This window comes from Molossus molossus, unplaced genomic scaffold (assembly GCF_014108415.1).
Source record: "Molossus molossus isolate mMolMol1 unplaced genomic scaffold, mMolMol1.p scaffold_m16_p_1, whole genome shotgun sequence".
Lineage (NCBI taxonomy): Eukaryota > Metazoa > Chordata > Mammalia > Chiroptera > Molossidae > Molossus > Molossus molossus.
The window spans coordinates 33,532,090-33,558,238 of record NW_023425344.1 but is presented as its reverse complement, the minus strand read 5'-3'; the positions used below and the strand labels follow the sequence as shown (position 1 = coordinate 33,558,238).

The 26,149-nt window shown below is 36.9% G+C and overlaps 1 protein-coding gene across 1 annotated transcript in view; it reads left to right on the top strand.

Annotated features, from left to right (window-relative positions):
- GABRA2 (gamma-aminobutyric acid type A receptor subunit alpha2) overlaps window positions 1-26,149 on the top strand; it is a 118,476-nt gene that overhangs the window by 69,080 nt on the left and 23,247 nt on the right. Inside the window, exons 6-8 of the mRNA XM_036261662.1 lie at window positions 1,510-1,592; window positions 6,027-6,170; window positions 7,196-7,348. Coding sequence (XP_036117555.1) covers window positions 1,510-1,592; window positions 6,027-6,170; window positions 7,196-7,348 — 380 coding nt within the window. The remainder of the gene's footprint in view (window positions 1-1,509; window positions 1,593-6,026; window positions 6,171-7,195; window positions 7,349-26,149) is intronic.

Genomic DNA, 26,149 nt, shown 5'->3' with positions numbered 1-26,149 from the left:
TATGAAGTTAAAAAATATTTTTTAAACTCAAGGTTAGTTTTTATTTAATAAAGCTTACAAATAAATTGGATACCCTAAGCATATGTATTAGATTAAACCACATGAAATGGTCATTTTGTAAATCAAAAAGTGTCATGTAGTATCAATTTTATTGATTCAAACTTTAAAAAATTAAAAAAATATACAGTTGTTGACACTACTATTCCATTTTAACTATTCCCATGAATTTATCTTTTAAAATGTTGTTGGTATTATGTAAAAAAGAAAATAATCACAAATCCAATAAAATAACAGATAACGTAAAATTTAAATGTTTAGTAAAGACTTTAAAGCATGGACGACGTTCATCAACATTATATAGAGACAAATGTGTTTTACAGGCAATTGATGTATTTATTATTTCACAGGAAATGTTAAGTGGTAGATTTTAACTGTGAAAGTTATTTAAGAAGGAGCATTAATTCAGTCCTGATCTTTTTATTTTCCCCCTTGAGGGCTCATTACTAAATGACCGTTACCTAAAATGAAAGTGTTATCTACTCTTTCTGCCTTTTCCTCTGATCTTGTAAAACAGAGGCATTACCCCTGTGATTCTATACACTTTGATCATTCCTGTGGATTAAACAATAATTGGAAATTTGAAATGTAAACAAAATGCAGGCAGAGAACACATAGTTTGAGAAATACAGCATAGGGCTCTTAAATACTCTCTTTGAAGTATTAATCTATAATCAAATTGTTTGCCACACTTGTTTTGCTCATTATAAGGGATTTTCTATACATTTTATTAAGTTCCTGTTGTATCTACTTTACTTTTGTGTGATATGGAATAATTCCTAACTTTATTATAAATTTGCTGGTTATTCTTTATTGTGATCATTAAGATACAAAAAAATATGTATATGATTTTCATAATTTAGCCAACAGTCTAGTCTAGTCTCAACAAGATAATTTTAGGAGATACATCTATGTATATATATCTATCTATACCTATTTCTATATTTATATTCATGTGTCTACATATGATACTGATTCCAAGTTTACATAATCTTGAAGGAAGCTACTGTGAGCCAATATTGAATTACTTAATCAATTTTGTTATATAGTTGTGGATGAGATGTTGGGGGAGAAAATGACATTCTTTTAATTATAGAGATTTAAAAAAAATTTTTTTCTAATATTTGAAATAGAAATAGTGAGGTTAATGAGAAATTAACTCTTCAAAAATGCATATATAACTTCTTTACTTTTGAACAAAGCACAGAGTAAAAAATGGGTAAGTATATTTGTAAATAAATATTATTGTTTTACTTGAGCTTAGATATTGTGTATGTTAATGTCTTCTGAAGGATCATTTAAATGTGAAAGAACAGAATCAGGTTTAAATGTTAATTAATCTAAGATGCTATAATGAAAGTCTTACTTCATCATTAATTTTGTTGACAATATGGAGTGATTTATCCTGACTTGCCAATTTACTTAAACAAAGAGTGGGATTTTGACTTTTAGGCTTACAGTTCAAGCTGAATGTCCAATGCACTTGGAGGATTTTCCAATGGATGCTCATTCATGTCCTCTGAAATTTGGCAGCTGTAAGTATGGGGATGAAGTTACATGTTTTGGGTCAAAAATATCAAGGATAGTCAGCAAAACGACTTAATTTTATAGTTTCTTCTCATATTATGGACTGCTTCATACTTGTAACAGTAAGATACAGAAGTAAAATAAATGTTTCTTCACAGAACTGATTGGCTAACCTTACTGTACTCTCAAATATCATTATATTTAAATCATGTTGCTTATACTATCACTTACATTATTGCTAATAAAACAACAGTATATTTTTGTAAATGTATAAATTAGACCAGGAGCTCCTTGAAGATCAGAACTATGTCATTTACCTTGTGTGTCAAGTGCTAGCACTTTAACAATGCAAAATCAATGTTTTGTTTTTGTCAACTAAGAATGCATTGTAAAGGATACATTCAATTGTTTAAAAGGAGCTATCAGCCTGTTGCAAATGGCAGGCACAGATGCTGGATCTGTGTAATTTTCTTTCTACTTTCTAACTAATGGAAGGGTTTTTTTTTTTTTCTTAATTTCCTAAAATAAATGTGAAGGACATGATGTAGCTGGATTGCTACATGCAGGCATCTTCCATGTACATAGACTATTTCAGAAATGGCTCTGTGCATTTGGCATTCTTTAGGTCATTGAGGTTATATCTTGTATGTCAAGCAGAGGCATTTACTCTCCCAGAATAATTGAAAAGAGGGAAGGTCAAGTCATCTCCCCGGGCCCACAAGGCATTCAGGGCAGGTTCAGGATAAATTCGTGGACACTGCTAAAGAGCTTCTCTTGTGTGAACGTGTCCCATTGCCTGACCTTTTCAGAAACCTTGCTCTTTCTGGCACCCCCATTTTTCTCTATTCGGGGGGCAGCTTTTGACTTTTCCTTCTCTTGAATAGAAATGCAGTTCTGTAACGGGATTAAAGAGATTTCTGACTGAATGATGTGCCTTCACTGTATCAAGTGAAATAAAAAGGAAGAATGATAGCATATAAACATGCAAAAGCCTCTAATTATTTTGATGACCATAGTTTTGTGGAATGAGAAGTTCAATCATGTTTTTTCTTTTTTCTGTCCATTCTTACCAAAAGTGTCAGCTCTCAATTTTCTTTGAGAATCTCTTCTTTGTTTAACTACAAAGCCTTCTTTTATTGTCATGGAAACTACCACTTCAATACTGGCATTTCTCCCAAAATTATTTAAGATAGTCAATCACGTTACACAACGTAAATATGATGTTGGAAAAACTCAGCAGATGCGGCAGAGAAAAACTCATTTGCATTGCATAAGTGGCATTAAAGAGAAAAATGAAAAAAGCCTCAATACCAAAGAAAGGATTTATTCATGATGCAGTAATAGTGTAAAAAGGAAAGGCATTTCTCAGTGGACAAGTTAGAGCTATTAAGACACCAAATATAAATGAAGCGATGTCACCATTCTGAATATGAAATAAATACACCTGACATTACTTTAAATGAAAATAACACGTTCTTCATAGTGTGTCTAGAGTAGTGAAATATTGCATGCGTGAGCATATGGTTGACTGTATCTAGAGGTGATATAGGCAAAACATAATTTTTGTTGTTAGGCATCCTTTGTTTTTTTGTGTAGTTTTCTTCATGTTTATTTTTTGACACATGAAATAAACAGTTGTACTCTTTTATTTGTCCTTGCCAATAGTAGGTCCTTGATGCATAGATGTTAAAAGGATGAACCCCAGAATGTAGTAACAGAATCACAAGCCAACCCGAACCTTAAGAAGTTGGCACAGCAAGTGTGGCAGGAGCAGGCATGCCTTTTCTCTGTCCAGTTACTCTTGTCTTGTTTAAAAGCCCCCTTGTTGCCCGCCTCCACAAATGAGGACATTTCTGGAACTTGATCAATGTCATCTTTTCTAGACATTTATAATTTTGAATTTAATTTTTTGAATTGTTTTTATTTGTATTGCCTCCCATTATTATATATTTCCTTTCTGTTTAACTTGATTTAAAACTTCCTGAAAGGGCATCTAGGTATATTCTGTGCATTAGCCCACAATAAATGGAAAGCTGTCTTTTCGGATAAAAATTAATAATTAAATAATATCTTAGGAATTTTGGAGAGGGGTAACCAACTCTTAAGGATCAGTATACATTTGATATTTAATAGACAGTAGTACTAAAAATGGTTATTTGACAAAATTAAATAAAATTATTTAATAAAAATCTAATTTAGAGATGGAATTTATAATGTAAATTGTCTTTACCTCCTTTTATACTTTACTGAGAAGTGTCGCGGTGGCCTCCTGCTTTGTATGTGTGTCAGTGTGTCAGGGAGTGCCTCCGTCCTCACCGCTGAACTGCTGCTGTATCTTCTCTCTCCAGACCCACATCTAAACAACACATCCTGATACAACTCATGAAATGAAATAACTGCTTTTTATAAAAGACATGGGAAGGATCAGTCATTTTCTTTGACATATTATTGTATTCCCATGCAGATTTTTATCTTCTATAGTGATAAATAATATAATCAAAACATTGAGTGTTTTCATTAATCGGGCCAGAATAAATTGAAAACTTTTTCTGTGCGTCCAGCACAGTCCAGGTGCTGAAAGTATGGATATGAATCAGATGGAGGCTCTGCCCATCTGCGTCTCACTAGGGTTTCATTTCCTCTTATTTATATTTAAGAGTAACATCAGACTCAAAAATGATGTTGCAATTATTTTTAAAAATGTTATAATTGATTATGATTCACATCTATTTGAGTATTGTGAGGCCTTCTGATGTAACATACTACATGTGATATGTTTTTGATTTATTAAATTCTGTGCCATTTGACATTTATTGAAAACAGGGCCATGGTGTGTATTCCTGGCAGAACAAAACAAGCCACTTGATAATTTGCAAATGAATTGCTAGTCATCCACATTACTAATGTTACTTATTTAACTTTAGCAGTCATCAATGACTAACTAGTTAAAATTAATGAAACGTTTAAGCCTTAAAATAACTAGAATTCATTCATATGCAAACTATTTAAATATACCCCTGCTATTGAATATACATATACACATACACATACATAAAGATATACATACTTTTTTTTAGAATCCTATTTCAAAAATCATTATATGTAATATAACTTACTTGTGAATGTAGGTGAATAAATGTACAATGAAATCAGCGTTTCACAGTTATTCACATTTAGAAAGGAAATTCAGAAAACCATTAAAAGACTACACAGAAAGACAAACTTATAAACACTCTTTTTATTGTTACTAAAGCTTAAGTGGGAGTTGATTTACGATTACAGACTTTGGATCAAGGTAAGTACCAGGACCACTGCAGCACAAAGGTTTGAACTGGAAAATTTGTAGATGCCAGGAAAATGAGCTTCCCAGGGTCCTGGAGAACTAGAGACAGAGATTTGCCATAAACAGCTGGATCTTTCTCTCCCTTCAATGAGAATGCAACCATGGTACTGAGTTTTGCTCAAGGACCAGAAGTGACTAGCGTCTCAAAAACATTCCCAGAACGAAAGTGCCTAAAACTTCTTCACAAGGTCAGTAGAGTAGCAAGAATTGTCTGTTTATTCAGCTGTGGAGAGACTGCCTGCATGGGGAGGTCAGCTGCTCGATGCCAAGGAAGTGCCAGGGCCAGAGGATGGCTAGGGCAAGACATGCTGCCTGCCCGCTGGTTTTAGCATCATCTCGCTTCTGCGAAGTTCTGCTTCCTTGGCCACATAAAACGGGAAATTATATCTGGTCTCTATGTCTTTAGTCTTTTCCTACCAGTCCATAACTTACGTGGGATCCAGAGAAAGTAGAGGCCAGTGAGATCTGGGTGCATAAATTTAAAATGAAAATGCTTTAAAAAGTATTTACAACTTGAGGAAATTATAGCATACTCATTTGTTTTACATGTTCTGCAATAATCAGTCCTTGTTTTTCTAATGAAATGCACTGTATCATGTACGATAGCTATAATTTAATTCTCAACTAAATTATGTCTAGAAAGCAATATTATTTTGGATTATGTTTGTTATTTTATGAGTGATTGTTATTTCTCAAGTAATTACCTGAGCTATGGCATTCATAAGCTGTTTATCACAATGTCTTCTGCCACCTTGAAACTATGGGAGCTGTTTTAATCATCCCAAAGCCCACTGGTTTTTGTAGGCTCTGAAGAGAAATGTGTTCTCATCTCTCAAAGTGGTTGCAGAGAAAATGGTCTCATGATCCTGATTGTCTCTTTATCTGCTTCACACCCCTCATATTGAAGTTGTAAATGTCAAAGATACATTTTACCCTGAAAAATATGATCTGTAAATATCAACCCTGAGTTATTTTAGTCAACAATTATTCTATGAAATATATAAATTTTGATGTTGCACTTTATTGATGGTTCTTACTAAAGTGGTAAAAAGATTTTACTAAAGTGGTAAAAAGATTTTACTTTTCTGATTCCCTACAGATGCATATACAACCTCAGAGGTCACTTATATTTGGACTTACAATGCATCTGATTCAGTACAAGTTGCTCCTGATGGCTCCAGGTTAAACCAGTATGATCTGTTGGGCCAGTCAATTGGGAAGGAGACAATTAAATCCAGTACAGGTTAGTTAAATGAGTCTAAAGAAAAGTTAGTTCTTAAGAAAAGTAATGGGTTGACGTCATTGGAAACGACTCAGTTTGCTTAACACCTTTTGCTCTTGGGTTCGAGGCGCTGGCAGCGTAGGGGCTTGGGGGATCTTTAGAAATTCAGAATTTCAGGCCTGACCCATTTATTTAGGATCCTTATTTTAACAAGATTACAGGAGATTCCTTAGATGTGCATTGAAGTTTGGGAAACACTAGTCTAAAACATACTTTATATTAAAAATTGTGTCTTTTCAGACAAGTCAATTTTACCTTCAAATAGTGTTACAGTTTTTCTAGTGCTCTAATCCCTTTCCCTTTATTCTAGACAACTTATTACAATCCAACTCTTGATTTATAGATAATTACTATTGGCCTGTGTGGGGAAGCTGATGTCTTTCTAAGGGCCACCCTCCCCTAAGAAAAAGCAGCTGTGTGTACTAATGCACGTACATCCAGCAGATATAAAGCCAAGGAGCAGGAAGGAAGGTAGTGAGGATGGGATAGAACCGACTGCAGTGAGTAAGAGCAGGCACACAACAGTGAAAAATTCAGAATGGTGACAGGGTCAGCGGCAGGAAATCTGGGCCAGAAGATCAGCTTTGGAGGTGTGGCTAGCAATCAATCAATACTTTAAAGTGCTAGAGAGAGATGAACTTGAGGTTGGTACCAGTGGGGATGAGGGACCTGACTAGGTAAAACAATCTATGGCCAGAGAGCATTTATTAATCTTGTACTCCCTTGGCCAATAAATATGACCTAGTGAGGAAAACCAATACCATACCACAGACATGCAGAGCAAGTTTCTTGGTAGTATTAAAGTCATCTTGTAAATACTCTTGCTATGCTACAGAGCCATTTAAAATGATATACTTTTCATGTCATATATGTGATAAATTCTTTTTTTCAATCAGAGACTGTTCTTTCTCTAATCCATTCCATTTCCAAAATGTGCAAACTATTGGCTATTACAGTTCCTTAAGCTTCTTAAATTTTTCTTCTAGGTGAATATACTGTAATGACAGCTCATTTCCACTTGAAAAGAAAAATTGGGTATTTTGTGATTCAAACATATCTGCCTTGCATCATGACTGTCATTCTCTCCCAAGTGTCATTCTGGCTCAACAGAGAATCTGTGCCTGCAAGGACTGTATTTGGTGAGTGAAGAACCACACACTTTGTTGCATAGCTCATAATGTTTCATTGCATACTTCCAAAAGCTTTCTCTCTCTTGATACACCAATAATTTGTTTTGTGTGGGGCAGGGAGCATTGGCTTCATGTTATAGATGAGGTAACTGAAGCTCAGAGAGGTAAATTATAGTGTGCCACAGTGCTAATAAGGAATGTGAATAGTACTCAGCTCTTCTGGAAATACATTCAGTCTACTTTCTGTTGAATCATTTTGTTTCTTTTTTTTTTTAATCCTCACCCGAGGACATTTTTCCATTTTTTGTTCAGATAGAGCGGGAAGGAGAGAGAGGAAGAGAGAGAGAGAGAGAAACATCGACGTGAAGGGACACATTGAGTGGCTGCCACCCGCACGACCAACCAGGGCCGGGGACAAACTGCAACCGAGGTACATGCCCTTAGCAGGAACCGAACCCGGGTCTCTCCGTACCACAGGCCGACACTCTAACCGCTGAGCCAAACCGGCCAGGGCTCATTTTGTTTCTTAACATTTGTCTCTGTGTTAGTATAAGGAGAATATTGTTAGAGGTTTTAACTCAAAGTATAATTATACCACATTTCTAGGCTTTTTATGTTTATTTTGTTTTGCTTTGTTTTTAAATAAACAAAGATGATCTTAGGATTCTAAGTTAGAGAGTGAAAGAAAGGGAAGAAGTGTATTTGATTACAAATTAACTTTCTTTTGTATATGTTTATATTTATTTCACACCATATTTCAAAAAGGATATGAGGCACCTTAAAATGTATAAACAAGAGATTGTAAGTAAGCTTTTACATACGGCAAAGAAAACTGAAGGCTGAAAAGTAAAATAAAAGCAGAGATAGGTTATGTTACCTGATATTCATGCCTAGAGCCCTTTATCCTACTACCAAGTTCATGTGCATTAGCACATGTGATTCATAACACCGTCCCACAAAGTGGAAAGGCTAGGCATAATTAACTCAATTTTACAGATGAGTAAACTGTGTCACAGAGAGCTTAATTGATCTTCCCAAGTAAAGATAGTCTGAGACCAGATCTAAATTTTCTAACTTTTAGCCCTGCACTCAGTCTCTGATGCACAGATGCCAGGTTGGGAGAGACCCAGGGAAAGCAGGGATGACCACTGAATGCTTTTTTGGGCCTGTCTTGAGGTTCAAGTCCCTCTGCTTCTTCTTGGCTCCCCAGTGCTCCTCCAGAGGTGATGCCATCGTCCACTCTACCTCACCCCCACCCAGTCTCATTGAGACTCGCTTCTTCAGTAGCAGAGTCATTCTCCGCACGTATGGTGAAAATCACCCAGCCACGCTTTCGGGCCCCTCAGAGGCTAATTCTTGGCCAAGTTCGGACGAGCTGAGTGCATACATTTAGGATTAGACATATGTTAAGGCAAATCATGAACCAAAGTTCATAATGATAGGGAATGATGTTTTGGTCTTAATAATATAAAGATCTTTCTAATAACAGGGCTGTGTGTATCCAGAGTGGGCTGGGTGCAGGAGGGAAAGCCCCGGTGGGTGGTAGGTTCCCATCCCTGCAGCAGCTCCCATACAGGCTCCGTGCTCCCTTGCAGGGACAGGCTTGGCAGGGGTCTCCTTGGCCTCTGCCAGTTAGATTAGATGTCTCTGACTCTGCTTCCAACTCCCCAGACATTTGGGAGACTCTTTTTTATTCTGCATTTTCTTAAAAAATTTTTACTGTGCATAAATATAACAATAAATGCATATTGGGGTGAAAACCAATGAGCTACATTTACACAATGAAACATAACTCGGCAGTAAGAAAGAAGAAATCCCATCACCCACAGCAGCACAGATGGGTCTGGAGAACACCACACCAAGAGAAATAAACCAGCTGGAGAAAGGCAAGCACCACACAGCCCCACTTCTATGGGGGGATCTCATGAACAAAACAAACCAAAAAAACAAAAACAAAAAACGATTAGGCTCTTTCATTTTAAGACCAAAGTGTTTCCCCCCACTCAGTCATTTAGAAAAGTTTCACTGAGAATCTACTATGCCAGACACTTCACCAGGCCCTAGAGTGGAGGGCAACCACATAAGCAGGAAAGATAATGGCAATCCAAGGAAAAAAAGAGGCATCTGCAAGTTGTTATAGAAAATATCAGCATAGATCATCTCTAGGACCACTGATTGAGTAGCTGTACTAACACTTGAGCTAAATCTGAGGGATGAGTAGGAAACTCCCAGCTACATAATCTGGGGCCAGAATCCTAGCCAAAAATGATGTATTGTGTAATGAAATGACATCAAGGGATTAAAGAACATAGATTATGTGTTTGGTGACAGTGAGTTGTTTCTGTGTCAGTGGAGATACACACAGATAGAAGTGTAGTTTAAGGCCTAGGTAAGAAAGACTTATAGGCATGTCAATATAAATTACTCTTGTCTTGTAAGATATAGGAAGCTACTATAGTGTTTTGAGACCATAGACGTGTGTAAAGTTCTTAGAACAACCTTGGTATTTAATATGTGCTGTATACTTATTAGCTATTCTTATTAATGCAAAACAAATCAATTTGATCCTCAACATCAGCAATGAATAATTTAAAAGGAAATTAAGAAAATAATTCCATTTGCAATAGCATCCAAAATAATAAAATACCCAGAAATAAATTTAACCGAGTAGCTGAAAGGTTTGTTCACTTAAAACTATAAAACTTTGCTGAAAGAAATTAAATAAGTCTTAATTAAAGAAAAGATATCCTATGGTCATGGGTTTTTAGACGATACTTTTAAGATGAGAATAGACCTCAAAGCAATCTATAGATTCAATTCAATGACTATCAACAGTCAAAAATAACCTTTTTTACATAAAGGGCAAAGCTGATTCTCAAAATCATATCAAACTGCAAAGGGGCTCCAAATAACCAAAACAATATAATCTTTAAAGATTTTGTATTGATTTTTAGAGGGAGAGGAAGGGGGAGGGAGAGAGACAGAAACATTAATGAGAGACAACATGGACCAGCTGCCTCCTGCACGCCCCCTGTTGGGGATCAAGCCCAAAACTCGCGCATGTGCCCTGACCAGCAACCTTTCAGTGGATGGGATGACACTCAACCAACTGAGCAACACTAGCCAGAGCAATAATAATTTTTTTCAATAAATTAATTTTTAATTAATTTTTTTTATTGTTGACACTATTGCAGATGTCCCCCACTCCCCACCCCCCTTTGACAACATTGATAAAGAAAAACAAAGTTGGTGGATTTCCAGTTTCAAAACTAAGTACAAATCTACCTTAGTCAACAGTGTGGTAGTGGCATAGGTGTGGTTATGTAGACTAGTGGCTAAAACCAATAGTCCAGTAACAACTCAAATGTGTATGGCAGATTGATTTTGCACAAGGGTGCCATAACCATTCTATGGAAAAATAGAGGTCTCTTAATAAAATATTGTTAGAACAGTGGGTGATCACCCCTTGCAAAAGCTAGAATTTGGAACCCTACCCCACTCCAGATGCAACAATAAAAAATGAATACAAAAATTTAATATAATATCTAAAACTATAAAACTGTTACAAGAAAACATAAGAGAAATCTTTTTGACCTTGGATCCAGCAATGGTTTCATAGACTTGACATGAAAAGCTTGAGTAACAAAGAAAAAATAGATACATTGGATTTCATTAAAATTAAAGTCTTTGCACCCCAAAGAACATTATTAACAATGTGAAAAGACAATTTATATATAGGAAAAAATATTCAAAATGTTTTGCAAATCATATATCTGACAAGCATTTACTATCCTGAATAAATACTCTTAAAATTAAAAAAAAAAAAAAGAACAAAAACCAGATTACAAAAAATGGACAAAGAACTTGAAAGGAGTTTTTACAAAAGAAAGTATACAATGACAAACCAACACATGCATGATGTTCAACATCATTGGACACTCAGACAATGCAAATCAAAACCATAACAAACTATATTTTACACACACTAGGATGTCCATCATAATAATGAAAAAATAGATAAGTGTTGGCAAGGATGTGGACAAATAAAAATCCTCATATATTGCCACATGAAAATGCAAAATGATGCAGCATCTTTGGACAAAACTTTTAGCTGTTTCTAAAATAGGAAAGCATAGAATTACCGTATGACTCATCAATTCCACCTCTAGTTATACACTCAAGATTAATGAAAATATACACACATGAAAATGTGTACACAGATGTTTATAGAAGCATCATTCCTAACAGTTAAAAAGAGGAAGGAACCCATATTTTCATCAGCAGATGCATGACTAACCAAAACATGATATATTGTTTCAATGAAAATATTATCCATCTATAAAAAGGATTAAGTATTTTTGCATGATTCAACATGACGAAGCTCAAAAATATGCTAAATAAGAGAAACTAGATTTGAAAGGGCACATACTATATGACTCTTTTCATATGAATTATCCAGACTATGTCAATCTATAGAAACAAAAAGTAGTTTAGTGAATGAAAGCAGATTACTTAATAAGAACTGGGTGTTCTTCTACAGTCATGAAAAAGTTTTGAAACTAAAGGAGAGGTGGAAATTGCTGAACACTGTGAATGCGTAAATGCCACTGAACTGTACACTTGAAAATGGTGAGTTACGTAGTATGTGAATTCTATCTCAGTAAAATAGTGTTGACGTGTCATGAGTTGAAAAAACACCACTGACTGTGCATAATAAGGGGTCCCAGGATATAAACTGAGAGAAATGTTCTCAGATATCTAGTTCAAAATTTTCAAATTACTGAATCAAGGAAAAAAATTGCTGTGGGCCAAAAATACCAAAATTTTTATTCAGATGACTTGAAAAAAGGGTTACATGATTTTCAGAGCACAAATAATACACAGAAAAATATTTAAGAGAAAAATAACAGTAATTTAAAAACAGAGGAAAAGATAGGACAGAATTGATATTCCAGAAAGATCTAAACTTATATGTAAATGTATGACAAGTCAGACAAAATAAAATAGGGGGGTATTTGTTTCATAAGTGTTGTGAGGAAAATAAATTTTCCACTGAGGTAAATGCAGAGAGATTTTGTAGCATAAATCACATGGATGAGTATGTTAAAAGGAGCAAGTAGAGGACTTGACCTGTCTGTAGAGGAGAGGTAGATAAATAGGTATTTAACTTTGAATCAGCAGAATGTTTTAGTGTCAAGGCTGCTAAGTTTAACTATAACAAGTGTACAAAAGATTTAAAGATTGGTAATGAATATAAAATTAAAAACCCAAGCTATATTTGAATGTGTAAATTTTTATATGAATTGTTTATAATATAGGTTTAAGGATCAAAAAGTCATATTTGCATGTAAATTTAGACTGTTAGATGGTAAAACTATCCCTAGTATTTTCTCTGCAAGTTATTCTGTGTAAAGCTTGTAATAAACATAATTCCATGTGGTGTGTGTGGGGTGTGTGTGTGTGTGTGTGTGTGCGTGCGCGCGCAAGTAAGAGATAAACATACATTTTGTGTCCTGTTTGGTATGGAACTTGAAAGCTGCTCAGCCCCCGTATTCTACACCCATATTCTATTCTTCACTGTTTCCTGCCTTCTTTTGAGTCTGCACATCAGCATCTGACTGATAGATAGCAGTTACCTAAGCAACATTTTAACCGTCTCCAAGTTTCTCTCTGATTTCACAGTCATGTTTACAAGCTCATGAGAGATCATTAAATCACCTGCCCTCCTCCTGCCTCCGAGGCTTTCTGTGTGATGAGTAGCCCACCCCAGGAAAAAACTATTACCGTCAAGAAATTAATATGCCCTGGGAGACAGATGTCAAATTTCTCAACCTTTGAGGTCTGGCTTCATGCTGTGAATAGAATAAGAAAACAGAGCAAACAAGACAGTGAGCAGAGGAGTTGAAATAAGAATGTGTGCCCCTTGATGTTCGAGCCTTTGCTCCATTATGTTGGATTTTATCTGTTCCTTTTTTGTATATTGCGTTTATTTTATAGCTATAGATCCAGCTTGATATATTTAAAAAATATCTCTTCAAAGGGGCTGTTTGTGTGTCTTGCGATGATGGAAGCCTCCTTTGACTTCCTCTGAGTGCTCATGCCCCATTCATTCAGCATTAACAAATGCTTCCTGAATGGCTATTTTATCAGCACTGTTCTAGATGCTTGGGATACATCTTTGAGCAAACACCAAAAGTAACTTCCTTTATTAAGAAGTGGTGCTCTCTGTTGCCAATAGTGTAAGGAAACACTTGGGAAACTTTGAACTGTTTGCTTTAGGTGCTGTGCTTTCAAGGGAATGAGCTGCATTGACAGCGTACTGGCCTCACTCGGGGTTTGTAGAAACATCTCGGTTATGTTTTGAAATTGTGGCTGCTGGTTCTTGCAGTTGCTTAACATCCTTCTGAACTTTAAATAAATAAGTAATAATCATAAGAAATTCACCAATTATATTTTAAGCCAAACATTTTTTCAAATTTATAGAGAAGCTAATACAAGAATATGTGACTGGTAGCTTATATTTTAACATGCGACTCCAGTATGTGAATAAATGTATATATAATAAATATGCCCTCCTATTTTTAGATTAATATTATATACAGTATGGACCAGAGAGTTTTTCTATTAAAAACTAAAATCAGCCCTGGCTGGTTTGGCTCAGCGGTTAGAGCGTTGGCCTGCGGTCCGGAGAGACCCAGGTTCGGTTCCCGCTAAGAGCAAGTACCTCAGTTGCAGTTTGTCCCCGGCCCTGAATGGGTTGTGCGGGTGGCAGCCACTCGATGTGTCCCTTTCACCTCGATGTTTCTCTCTCTCTCTCTCTTCCTCTCTCTCCCTCCCACTCTATCTGAACAAAAAATGGAAAAATGTCCTCGGGTGAGGATTAAAAAAAACTAAAATCTAAAATCAAGTTATCAACATCTCTTGGGGTGTAGGTTTGGTAAGCGAGTACAGGGTGTTCAAATGCTTTATTTATATTGCGTGCAAAGTTCCTGGCTATGAAAGGACCTCAGATGCCTATCATAGATAAATTTTGAAATAATTTAAAACTCCAAAAGGGATATGTGTGGATTGCTCATCTTTCTTCTTAGTTCCATGATTAACTATGACTGTTTAAAACATGGAATCCAAAAATATAGCAGCTTGAATATATAACGGTTGTTATTTTTTCTAACATAAAAGTTCACAAGGAGATGGTCCAACTCCATGGGTATCAGGCACTCAGTCTCTTTTTTTTCCTTTGATATCCTTAGCATAGAGTTTTGCTTCATAGGCCAAAAGGACTGTTGGTGCTCCAGCCATCACATTCATCTCCCAATACAGAAAGGTATAAGCAGAGGGCAAAAGACCTCGTTCAGCTCTATGTTCAACATAAACGAGCTTTCCTGGAAGTCCCTCCAAAAAATTTCTATTCATATAGCATTAGCTGAACTTGATTTCATAACCAGAAAGTCTGAGAAATTGCTGTCTTGAATAAATTTTAGTGTTTTTTCTATTATGGATTGTCTAAATATTGGATTGTTAGCTAGTGGTTTCTGTTACAATAAGAAAACTACTTGTTTACTATAAGGCCTTAAATGATTAAAAGCACATATTCTGGAACCAGAGTATCTGGTTCAAAACCTGGCTCTGCTACTATCAAATTATGTGATTTCTGACAAGTTTCTTAACCTTTCTGCACCCTAGTTTCACCCCCGGGTAGAACTATGATTGTAATATCTACTTTGTGACATAGTTTAAGAAATGAACACACACATATTTGCACATAAATGGAACACTAGAACCATTTTGGCACATAGTAAATGCTATGTATTTATTAGCTATTATTATTAGTATTTATTATCTAATAATTATCTTTTATGTCAAGAAATTTGTAAAGGCTGGTCATAATCTCATTTAGTTTGAATAGCAGTAATCACTTTCCAAGATGGCATATATCAGGAGCTTTGAACTCTATAAACTCTAGGGAAGACATAACTTGGCAGGAATCCAGCTTCTTTGACATCATGTCATCAGTGTTTGATTGGTTTGAGGGAATTTCGGAATCTTTGATATTTCTTTAAAAGTGAAATATATTGCCCAGCTGATGTGCTCAGTGGTTGAGTGTCAACCCATGCACCAAGAGGTCACCATTTAGATTCCCAGTCAGGGCACATGCCCAGGTTGTGGGCCCAATCCTGGGTGAGGGGCATGCAGGAGGCGGCCAATCAGTGCTCTCTCTCATCGATGTCTCTATCTCCTTCTCCCTTCCTCTCTCTCTAAAATTAATAAAAAGAAAAAAAAATAAAATAAAATAAAAGTGAAATATGTCATTGTGTGATCAGTTTTAGTCAAGACTCTTTTAATTATAGTGAAATGAAACCAAAGTCAAGCTGGCTTGTGACTCTTTGTGAACTTTAGTCTTAATTTTTAGCTTATATAAGTATTCACAAGAAACACTGCCTTAGATATGACATATCAAAATCCCATAATTGAGTCTTATTGGTTAGACGAGGGTCATTTCTCATCCCTGATACAATCATCATGGTCAGGTACACACTTTTTAGAAAGACTTGGGTCACAGGCCCACTCTGAGTCATTACGTATTGTCAAATCCACTCTGAAAGTGGAGGATGAATAGTTTCTGAAGGAAAGGAGGATTGAAGACTTATTAGAGGGAATAACTCCTCACACATCCTCACTCTCTGATCTTTGTATATCATTTATATTTCACTTAGCTCTGTGATGATAACCTTACTTCTACTTTATTGAGGAAATTGAAGCAACTAGAAAGAATTTCTCTAGTATCCCACAACTTCATCTACCCAAGCTTCCATACCCACAAATTCTGCTTGACTATGTTTCTATGTAAGGCTGACGCTTTTACCTGTGCATTATGGCATGTCTCTCTCACCTGCTCAGGGACATTATTTCAGCAATCCTCCCCCTTTTCACTCTAATGTCATCAGTGTCTATAATCCTAACTTAATCATCCCTGACAGAAATACAATTATGGTATTATTTACCAAATTCTCAAATCAAATTCCCTTGACTGTACTATATTTTGGCTACCATCTCATTTTGTCACTCTCCTTTTAATCAGATTTACTTGAAAGAGTTTACTGTGTTTACTCTTCCCAATTTCCCCCCTCCTGTGATCTTTGAAAATTGTCTAATCAGGCTTCTTTCTCTACTACTCCACCAAAACTATCCCTGTTGAGGCCCTCTGCATTGCTAAATATAATTGCCAATTCTCAGATCAATTTATTTTCTCTATCATCAGCCTTTGATAGGGCACATTGCTCCCACTAATGGAAACTAAATTTCTTGGAAATAATATTATTTGGTTTCCAAGATAGCCACATACTTTTGATTTATCTCTTACTTTTCATACTTACTCATTCTGTTCAGTAGGTCCCTACTCTTTCCCAGACCACTTAAATATCAGAGGGGGCTCAATATTTCGCCATTCTATTCTCTGTACTCTCTACTTGGTGATTTCACCATTTATTATGGCTTACTATAATTTTCATGCGATCATTACAAAATGTATAGCTTCTGTCCAGACTTCTTCCCTTAACTCCATACACATGCATCCAACTGTCTCCCTTACGTCCGCACTTGGATAGGCATCTGAAACTCAATATGCACAAACTGAACTTTACATCTTCTCCTCAAAATCTCTCACTTGTAACCTTGCTTATACTCTAGACTGAGCCCTATCATCTCTCTTCGTGATTACCGCATGTCTTCGTCCGCATGGACCGCCATAACAAATACCCAGACTGCATGGCTTAAACAACGTAATTTTATTTTTCTCACAGTTCTGGAGGCAAAAAATCCATAATCAAGGTCTAGCAGGGTTGGTTTCTAGTGAGAGCTCTCTTCCTGGTTTGCAGATGGTTTTCTCCTCATTATATCATCACGTGGCCTTTCCTTGGTGTGTGCTGCCTCAGAGGCTTATTATAAAGACACTACTTCAATTGAATCTATTGTGTCAGGACCCCAACCTTATGACGTGAATCAACTTTAATTACTTCTTAGAGGCCCCGTCTCCAAATATAACCACACTGGGTGTTAGGGCTTCAACGTAGGAATTTTGGAAGAACAGGAATATTCAGTTCATAACATGACACTAAACTGTGTCTTGCTTCCATCCTTGTGCAAGTTTGTGCTCAACATAGTAGCTGTAGTGATCTTTTCAAAATGTAAGTCAGATCATGTCACACTCATGGTCCGAACCCATTGGCTCACCAATATACTCAGAGTAAAAGCAAAAGACTCTTTAGAAGTTAGTGAGTTCTTCCCGCTAGGGGCATGTACCAAAAACAAAAAAAACAAAGAAACCACTTTTAGAAGTTTAGTAAGCTCTATGCCAGATGAACTCCTGTCCCCTCCAAGCTCAACTTCCGCCACCCTTCCATCCCTCACCTTTCTCCTGACGTCCACATTGGCCTCCTTCTTATTCCATGAACGTGCCAGACATTCACCTACCAGCGTTGTCTGCTCCCTTTGCCTGGACTTCTCTTCCCCCAGATATCTGTGTGACTCATTCTTTCTATCCCTTAGGGATTTCTCAACTGTCATCTTCTCAAAGTGGCCTACATGACAATCTAACATAAAATTGTGAACTGCTTCCAAATCCTACCTCTTCTGCTTCCCCTGGTCCTACCCTGTTTTGTTTTTTTCATTGTGTATATGATCTTCTAATGTTTTATAGAAAAATATATTTTGTTTAATTTCTGTCTTCCTCTTTAGAATTTAAATTTCAAAAAGGCAGTTATTTTACCTTTTTTAAAAAACAACAACAACAAGGGACAATGAATTTAATGACCAATTCTCAAATCAATTTACTCGACCAATACTGAGACATTAAGTAAAGGGAAAATGATTCTAGATAGATGAATTCATACATGTATGTATACATAATCGATAGATAGATAGATAGATAGATAGATAGATAGATAGATAGATAGATAGATAAATAGATAGATGATAGATAGATGATAGACAGGAAGAAATGATAAACACAAATCCAAAACCATATAGACTAAAAATATAGACAAGTTAATTTCCTAATTTTCTTAATTAGGATATCAGAGTGCTATTTCCAAAAGAAAGTTGACTAGCTTTTAGACAAAAAACAAAGTATCCATTGCTCTGGGCTAGCCACCTGTGAAGATTAGAAGGCACAGAATGAAGAGGACGCAGAGATTTTAACACCAACTGTAAGATCAGGGGCTTCCCAGAACCATCCTCAGGGTTGGTAATTCACTACAAGGACTCACAGAACACACTGGCAAGCACAGTTACAGTTTATTGCAGAGAAAAGATACAGATTAAAAGCAGCCAAAGGAAGAAGCACTCAGAGCACACTCCAGGCAAAGTTCCAAATGCAGAGCTCCATTGTCTTCTCCCCAGGCAGGCGGGGGCAGCATTCCTTCCCTGGCATTCATATATGACCACACCTCGGCACCTGAGTGTCCAGAGTTTATCTTGGGTTTTGTCATTTTGTCACTGTTGACTAGTCTTATAGGTGTCTGCAGCTCCTCAGAAGGTCAAGCTGATATGTCATGATCTAAAAACTCCACACTAAATTCAGTTGTAATTACCTGCCTGGCCCAAAGCCCCCAGGCCAACAAAGTCACAGTCACTCCTGTCAGGTATGACATTCCAAAGCCTAGAGATTACTTCCAGAAGCTGAGGGCAATGGCCAATCTCTCTTTGGCTAAAGTTAAAAAGTTTTATTACACTATTATAAACTAAATTTTAAGTATCTAATTATTAGATTATCTTTTGGGGTTATCAATGTATCTGCTTTGTTCTTACTTTTATCAGTATTGTCTCTAGTCTTCTTTCTTTTCCTCATTCTTACCTTCCCTTTGTCCTATTGCCTCCTGATTGTCTAATTCCCTATAGCTCTCAACATTTAAGCCTACTCTGGGTCATTCCTTCCTTCTCATGAGCAATTGAGAAAGTTTTACTTAACATTAGAAATACCCCATTTACACTGCAGTTGTTGAGGGAAAACTGTGCTTCTCCATTTAGTTCTAGAATGGTACACAGAAAATGGGTTCCGTATACCTATTATATAAAACATACTGTAGGTGCTCATAAAGTTAAATAGAAAACATTCCATTACAACTTTCCAGAAACTAGTTATCTATTGGGAAGAAAGTCTCTCAATAATGAGTGACTGTAGCTTAATAAAGAGATCATCATGATCTGAAGTAATGAATATAGAACTTTTTCCTTAATGATTACACAACAAACACTATGTGTTTGAAAGGAGATTGCACCAGGAATGAAGAGAGCTTCTGTCAGGTCCTGACTGTACCTCTAGATTAAGCAAGTGTGTAAATTCTCTACACTCCAGATTTTCTGTGCTGTAAGTGGATGTAAAACATATGCTATCTACCTCACAAGGATGTTAAGGATCCATGAAACAACATGTGTATAGTGTTTCTTAAATCTCAAACATATACTTTTAGTGTTTTATATATAGAACAAATAACAAATTTGAGTATTTCCTGAGAGCCAAGGATACTGTAGAATGTACTATGAATCCAAGGGGTGTGTGTGTGTGTGTGTGTGTGTGTGTGGTGTATGTGTGTATGTGACTGAGTTATAAATTCAACTCAGTCAGTTCTCATATTAGTATACAAGACTATTTCTTACACTAAATTACTTTGTCTGAATTAGCTGCTGAATCCCCTAGAGTTACATAGGACATAAAGGATGATAAATAGATGATTTACATAATATGTATGTGTATGTGTGTGTGTGTGTGTATACCTTATTGCCTTTATATATATAAAATCCATTGTGCATAATGTATAAATGCTGTTTCCATTATTTTAAAAAAGGTGATTGAAAATCAGAAAATTTGGTAAAACAAGGACTCATATTCCTGCGTGGCAACCCTGGATGGGAGCTGGTTAGCAGCAGTGTTTTGGGGCAAGAAATGCCTAGTTTGCCACAACCCCAGCACTCACTGTTCCCCTGTTTGCTCTCCCTGCCTAGTCAGTCCCTATGGACATTGGAAGTTGCAACGTATGGATGAAGGCATGCAAGATGGGAGAGAACATGCCAGAAGAACTGGGCAAAAAGCAAATGCAATGAAGGACAATATTAAACTCATAAAAGAGAGTAAAATGGTGATTGCCAGGGGTTGTGGGGATGGGAGAAATAGAGAGAGGCTGGGAAAGGGGCACAGACTTTCAATTATAAGATGCATAAGTTCTGAAGATCTACTGCATAACATGGTGACGATAGTTGATAAGATTGTGTAATTGAAATTTGCTAAGAGAATAGAACTTATGTTTTCATGGGGAAAAAAAGAAAACAAGGTAAATATGTGAGATGATGGGTATGTTCATCAACTCTGTGGTGAGAATCGTTTCACAATGTTTATTAATTCACTTTATACACGTTCATCTATTACAACTTTACTTGTCAGTTATATTTGACAAAGCTGAAATAGCAGAGAGAGAAAGAGAGAGAGACCCGGGTGCAGCTGCAGCCTGTCCAGGCTGAAGAGCTGGGGCAGCCTTGAAGGAGACATAGATGTGGTTTTAACTGGGAAGTAGTGAAAAGGTGGCATCGGGAGAAGAATGCCGGGGTGGTAGCTGGAGATGAGACCAGTGAACAGAAGCTGTGCAGAGCAGCAACAGTCTCCATAAACCTCACTCCAAAGCCCTGTCTTCCAGGACTCATGGGCCGCGGAGTGCTAACAGGCGGCACACCTGGCATCGCAGAACTGACTCTGGCACAAGGCAGCACATGCTGATTGGCAAGCTGCCAGCCCACCAGCCACCTCCTCCCCGCTGTCAAACACTCATCCTAGGCAGCTCCTGCCAATTAGAAAAGCGACTGAAGCAAAATGCATAATAAACCATGACAAGGAAAATTAGGAAACCCTGAGAATTCTGGTCTAGGGGCAGGTTGAAATATTGTTTCAGGAATATAGGTAGCCTGGTTAAGCTCAATTGATGAGAATGAAGCATTAGTAAAAGTGTAGGAAAAGAATTAAAAAATATACACTATTGCCCTGGCCGGTTTGGCTCAGCGGTCGGAGCATCAGCCTGTGGACCAGAGAGTCCCGGGTTCGGTTCCCGCTAGGGGCATGGATGGATAGATAGATAGATAGATAGATAGATAGATAGATAGATAGATAGATGCTGTTGTTTTGTCCATGACATTTTTTTTTTTTTTAGATTTTTTCTAGGACATGAAAATATTACTTTAACAGAGTTATGACCGCTCAAGTCATGGGGCAGTTTTTCCAGTCTCGTTTCCTACACTGAAATCCACATGGTCATAGTGATAAGAAAAAAAAATAAATAGCTTTTGTTGAGCACATTCTGTGCATCATGGACTTTGTAGGCACTCCAAATTTACTCATTGTTAAATTGTGGGGGAAAAAAAAACAGAGACAATTAGTACAGTAAGTCTCTCCCCTTTTCAGACAAGAACATTAAGACCCAGAGCTGTTCAGAGGCTATTCCATTATCACAGAGCAAGTCAGTAAAAAGAAAGTTTGACCTTCCAACTCTCCAAGTCTAATGATTTCACTTTTTATACTGCACCATGATGCCATCAAACTACTTTTTCCTGTTTCTTTTCCCTTTTGGAGCCTGAAGTCAGAAATACCCTGGCTAATTTCTGTTTGGGAGTCAGATTTACCAAACACAGATCTAACCCTGAGGTGAGCGTTGAGATTTGAATTCTAGTTAACTGTTAGGAGCAGCAGTGACTTACTAAAGTATTTCAGAGTCCTTGCTCAATTCCTTGTTCAGAAGTTAATACTCTCAGATTATGGAATAGCAACTAATCCATTAAATGGCTTTTCAGAGTTTAGTCCTTCCCAAGGTTTGTAATCCACATTTTTAAGTTGAATTCACCTCATTAATCCAGGTCTTTAAAAGTATGGCCACTTAAAATAAGATGACCTGAGTCATTAACAGCTTGGGATTAATCTGAGATGAGGAAGTTGATTACAGCTTTTCTGTATGATATACTTTGTCTTGAAACTCGTCTGTGAAATCTTGATAACCTTATAGAATACATGAGGGAAATTCAGGTGTTTCCAGAGGAAGGGTTTTGCTGGTTTTTGTTGTAAATAAATCCCATTACTATTTATAGAGGTTTAGGTCATTAAATATTTAGTTGCACTATAGCAAAATTTTGAAAGATTTTAACTTTCAAAAAAAAAAAAGAGTAAAAACTATTATTTATTTTCAAATATCTTTCAAGGAAATGTTCTCTACTTGGGTGACTTTTTGTGAAAAAAGAATCTTTAATAATGCATCATTCATTACAAATAACATAACATTTCCCCAGTTAAATCACGTCAGGGAGCTATAAGAAATCACCGAAGACTATTAACATTTGAACAGTTACTCTGCATTTTATAGCCATGCAATTAAAAGATTGAAATATAGAAGGGTTTGAAAACAATGAGCGACTTACACGGTATATGTTTTCTGTTGTCTCCTGTTCTTTTATTGTCTTATTGTCATATTGAATACATTGTTTTCTTTTAAACTCACGAAATCAGAATATTACTGTTTTAGTTCAAGCTGCTTTAACAGAGTACCGTAGACTGGGTGTCTTACAGACTACAGAAGTTTATTTCTCACAAGTCTGGCGGCTGAAGCCTGAGGTCAGGGTGCCAGCCTGGTGGGGTTCTGGTGAAGGTCCTCTTTCAGATTGTAGATTCCTGACTTCTCATTGTTCCCTCACATCATAGAAAGACAGTGACCCAACTCTCTGGCTTCTCTGAAGGACACAAATCCTGTCCATAAGGGCTTCACACTACGACCAAATTACCTCCCAAAGGTCCCAATTCCAAATACCATCACACCAGGGATGAGATTTCAGCAGATGAAATTTGGGAAAGGCAGACATGCAATCCAGAACAATCGCTGTAACATTCAGCAGCTATCTCAGGTTGTACCTTTTTGGTTAATGGAACATTGGTGCAGGGATCCCATAGTGATAGCCCTGGTAGGCTCTATTTAACCATTTTTAGATCCAACCTCATCTTCATTAAAAACTTCCACCTCATTTCTGATGTCAGATTAGATGTGAATCATACTATATTTCTTGGAAGTCACTTCTCAAATGTAATAAATTATGACTGGTGAGTATTTCTTATAAAAGATTGGTCTGAAGTCGCAATGACACTGATGAATCCATTTGATTGCATCAGGCTATCAAATTATATCTTAGGCCTGGCCCATTTGGCTCAGCAGTTAGAGCATCAGCCTGCAGACCAGAGAGACCTGGGTTCAGTTCCCGCTAAGGGCACATACGTTGGTTGCAGTTTTTCCCGGCCCTGGTTGGGCTGTGTGGGGAGCAGCCAGTTGATGCGTCTCTCTCACATCAATGTTTCTCTCTCTCTCTTCCTCCCTCTCTCCTTCCTGCTCTATCTGAAGATGAATGCAAAGGTGTCCTCGGGTGAGGATAAAAAAAAAATTATACCTACTTTAAAGAATTGAACTATATTTTTTTAGAATCTAGGAACAGACTAGTTCAGACTGGGTGAAATAAAATGAAAATGATGGGTTTAATAAGACCAGAAATGTGGGTGTCCACTCTAAAAGATTTTAAGACATCCTTGGAAAGGTGGAAGAATAGAGGAGAATGTGGTTTGATGCTTTTCTTTCTGTTTCCTTCTCAGGCAATTCAGTTATTTTGCAAGGTGGGAAATGAGTGAAATAAATTAGCCCGAGTCTTTCTAGGTAGCCATTTAAGTAGTACAATCCCTGTGTCCTTTGAGTTTTCTTAAACCACCACTAGATGGGACTCTTGCATCCTTGGTTTGGGTTCTTAGCCTTTTTATCCTCACCTTGGGGGCCAATTGTACTCAGAAATAACGGGATCCACGGTGATTTTTATTTGACATATATCATTTGCATATGTTATTTAATGTTCAAATCTGTAAGGTGTGTATTTAATTCCCATTTTAGAGATCAAGTCACAGAGGCTCAAAGAGACAGAGGGAGAAAAGGGAAAATTTAACATTTGTTGGGCAATTCTACATAATAGGCATTTATGCTCATGCTTTATACTTCCAGCAACCTAAATAAATATTTCCATTTTGCAGACAAGGAGCTCAGCCAGGTCACAAAGCTGCTGACAGAAGCAGGATCCAAATCCTTGCCTGATTCTAGTGAATATTTGTCACTCTCCTTAGCTACTTCTCAAGCTATGATATAAATGTGAAATTCCAACGACCTTAGGGGCTGCATCAGTAAAATACAAGAGTTAGATTCATGACACTGAAAAATATATTGTATGGACATACAATTGGCATTGAAAAGGAATACCGTTTATAGATTAGGCAGCATGATTTGGAGAAGCGTGTGGACTTTTGAGTCAGACTGCATGGGTTGTATCTCATCTCTTCTGTTTGAGAGCAGTATGTTCTTTGGTCAGGTACTCAGAGTCATGTAGCCTCAGTTTCTTCTTCTGTAAATGAGGATGATAACAATACCTAACTCACAGGGCTGTTATATGGAATAAACACATTGATATATGAAGAGTTCTTATAATAGATTATGGCATAGAGTAGGTGCTCCTTAGTGGTATATTCTATTATCATATCTAGAGTAATGTAAAAATATGACATTTATGTGCAAAAGGCATCAATTTATATTCTTTGTACATCACCTTTATATCGCAATGTGATTAAACCTCTATTTCATTCTCAAGTTTACTAGATTCTCAACTGGTACATTCCTTCTTATAGGATCTGTATACGTGGTCCATCAGTGTTACTTTTTCGTTTTCTAAATTAATCTTTTCATTTGGTGAACCAACGTGTGATGAGTATTTGCTGTTGCCAGGATCTGAGTTAGGTGGTACAAGCTCAGAGTGTGGAGGAGTGAGACAGACATGTAAATTAACAAGTGGAATAAAGGATCATAGGTGCCGGGAGAGAAATATTCCAAAATAAGCTAAGGGCAAAAGAAGGAAGCAATTATATCCGAGGAAGTCAGAGAAGCCCAAAGGGAGGAAATATCAAGTCAAGCCTAGCACATTAGCATAATGGGAAAGGCCAAGTTCTGAGCACAGGGCACACAGTCATCAAAAGCAACATGGAGCATATGGAGAACAACACAGTCTACTGACTGGTGCATCTCAGGCATGGGGTTCATTTGTTTGAAAGGCTGGCTAGATAGACAGACGCCAGCTTAAGTACAGGCTTATATCCCATGCTAAAGCCACAGACACTGCTTGAGGGGTGTGTCAACAAGGGAGTAAAATAGATGCATTTGAATTTGGGAAAGACTATTATGGAGAATATTTTATAAATAGATTGAAATGGTATGAGGGATACAGAGTAACTAGTTAAGAGATAATTGGCATCATCCAGCTAAGAAATAATGACAGCTTGAAATAAGTCAGTGAATATTGGTGGAGAGGAAGTTACAGATTTGAGAGAAGCTAGGCGCGGAGAATGTGCAGGCTGTAGTGCTCTGAAGTAGAGAGAAATGTAGGCACTGCAGAATCAGCTCAGATTTCCAACTGGGTGACTAGATAGATATATTGTATTCCCTCCAATAGAGAGCCATGGAAGACATAATAGGTTTTGCTCTAGACTGTAGATTCAGTTGTGAATGTTTAAAATTTGGGATTTTTATGGAACTCATATCTGATTACTATAAAAGGATTCTCTGGTTTTCCTGTCCCTGACTTTACCGTCCTTTGTTCCATTCTACATGGTATGGCGAGAGAGATCTTTTAAAAACTCAATTCCAGTTATATAATCCTCTTGAGCATAAAACCTTTCATGGCTCTACATTGCATGAGGCCTCCCCAGCACAA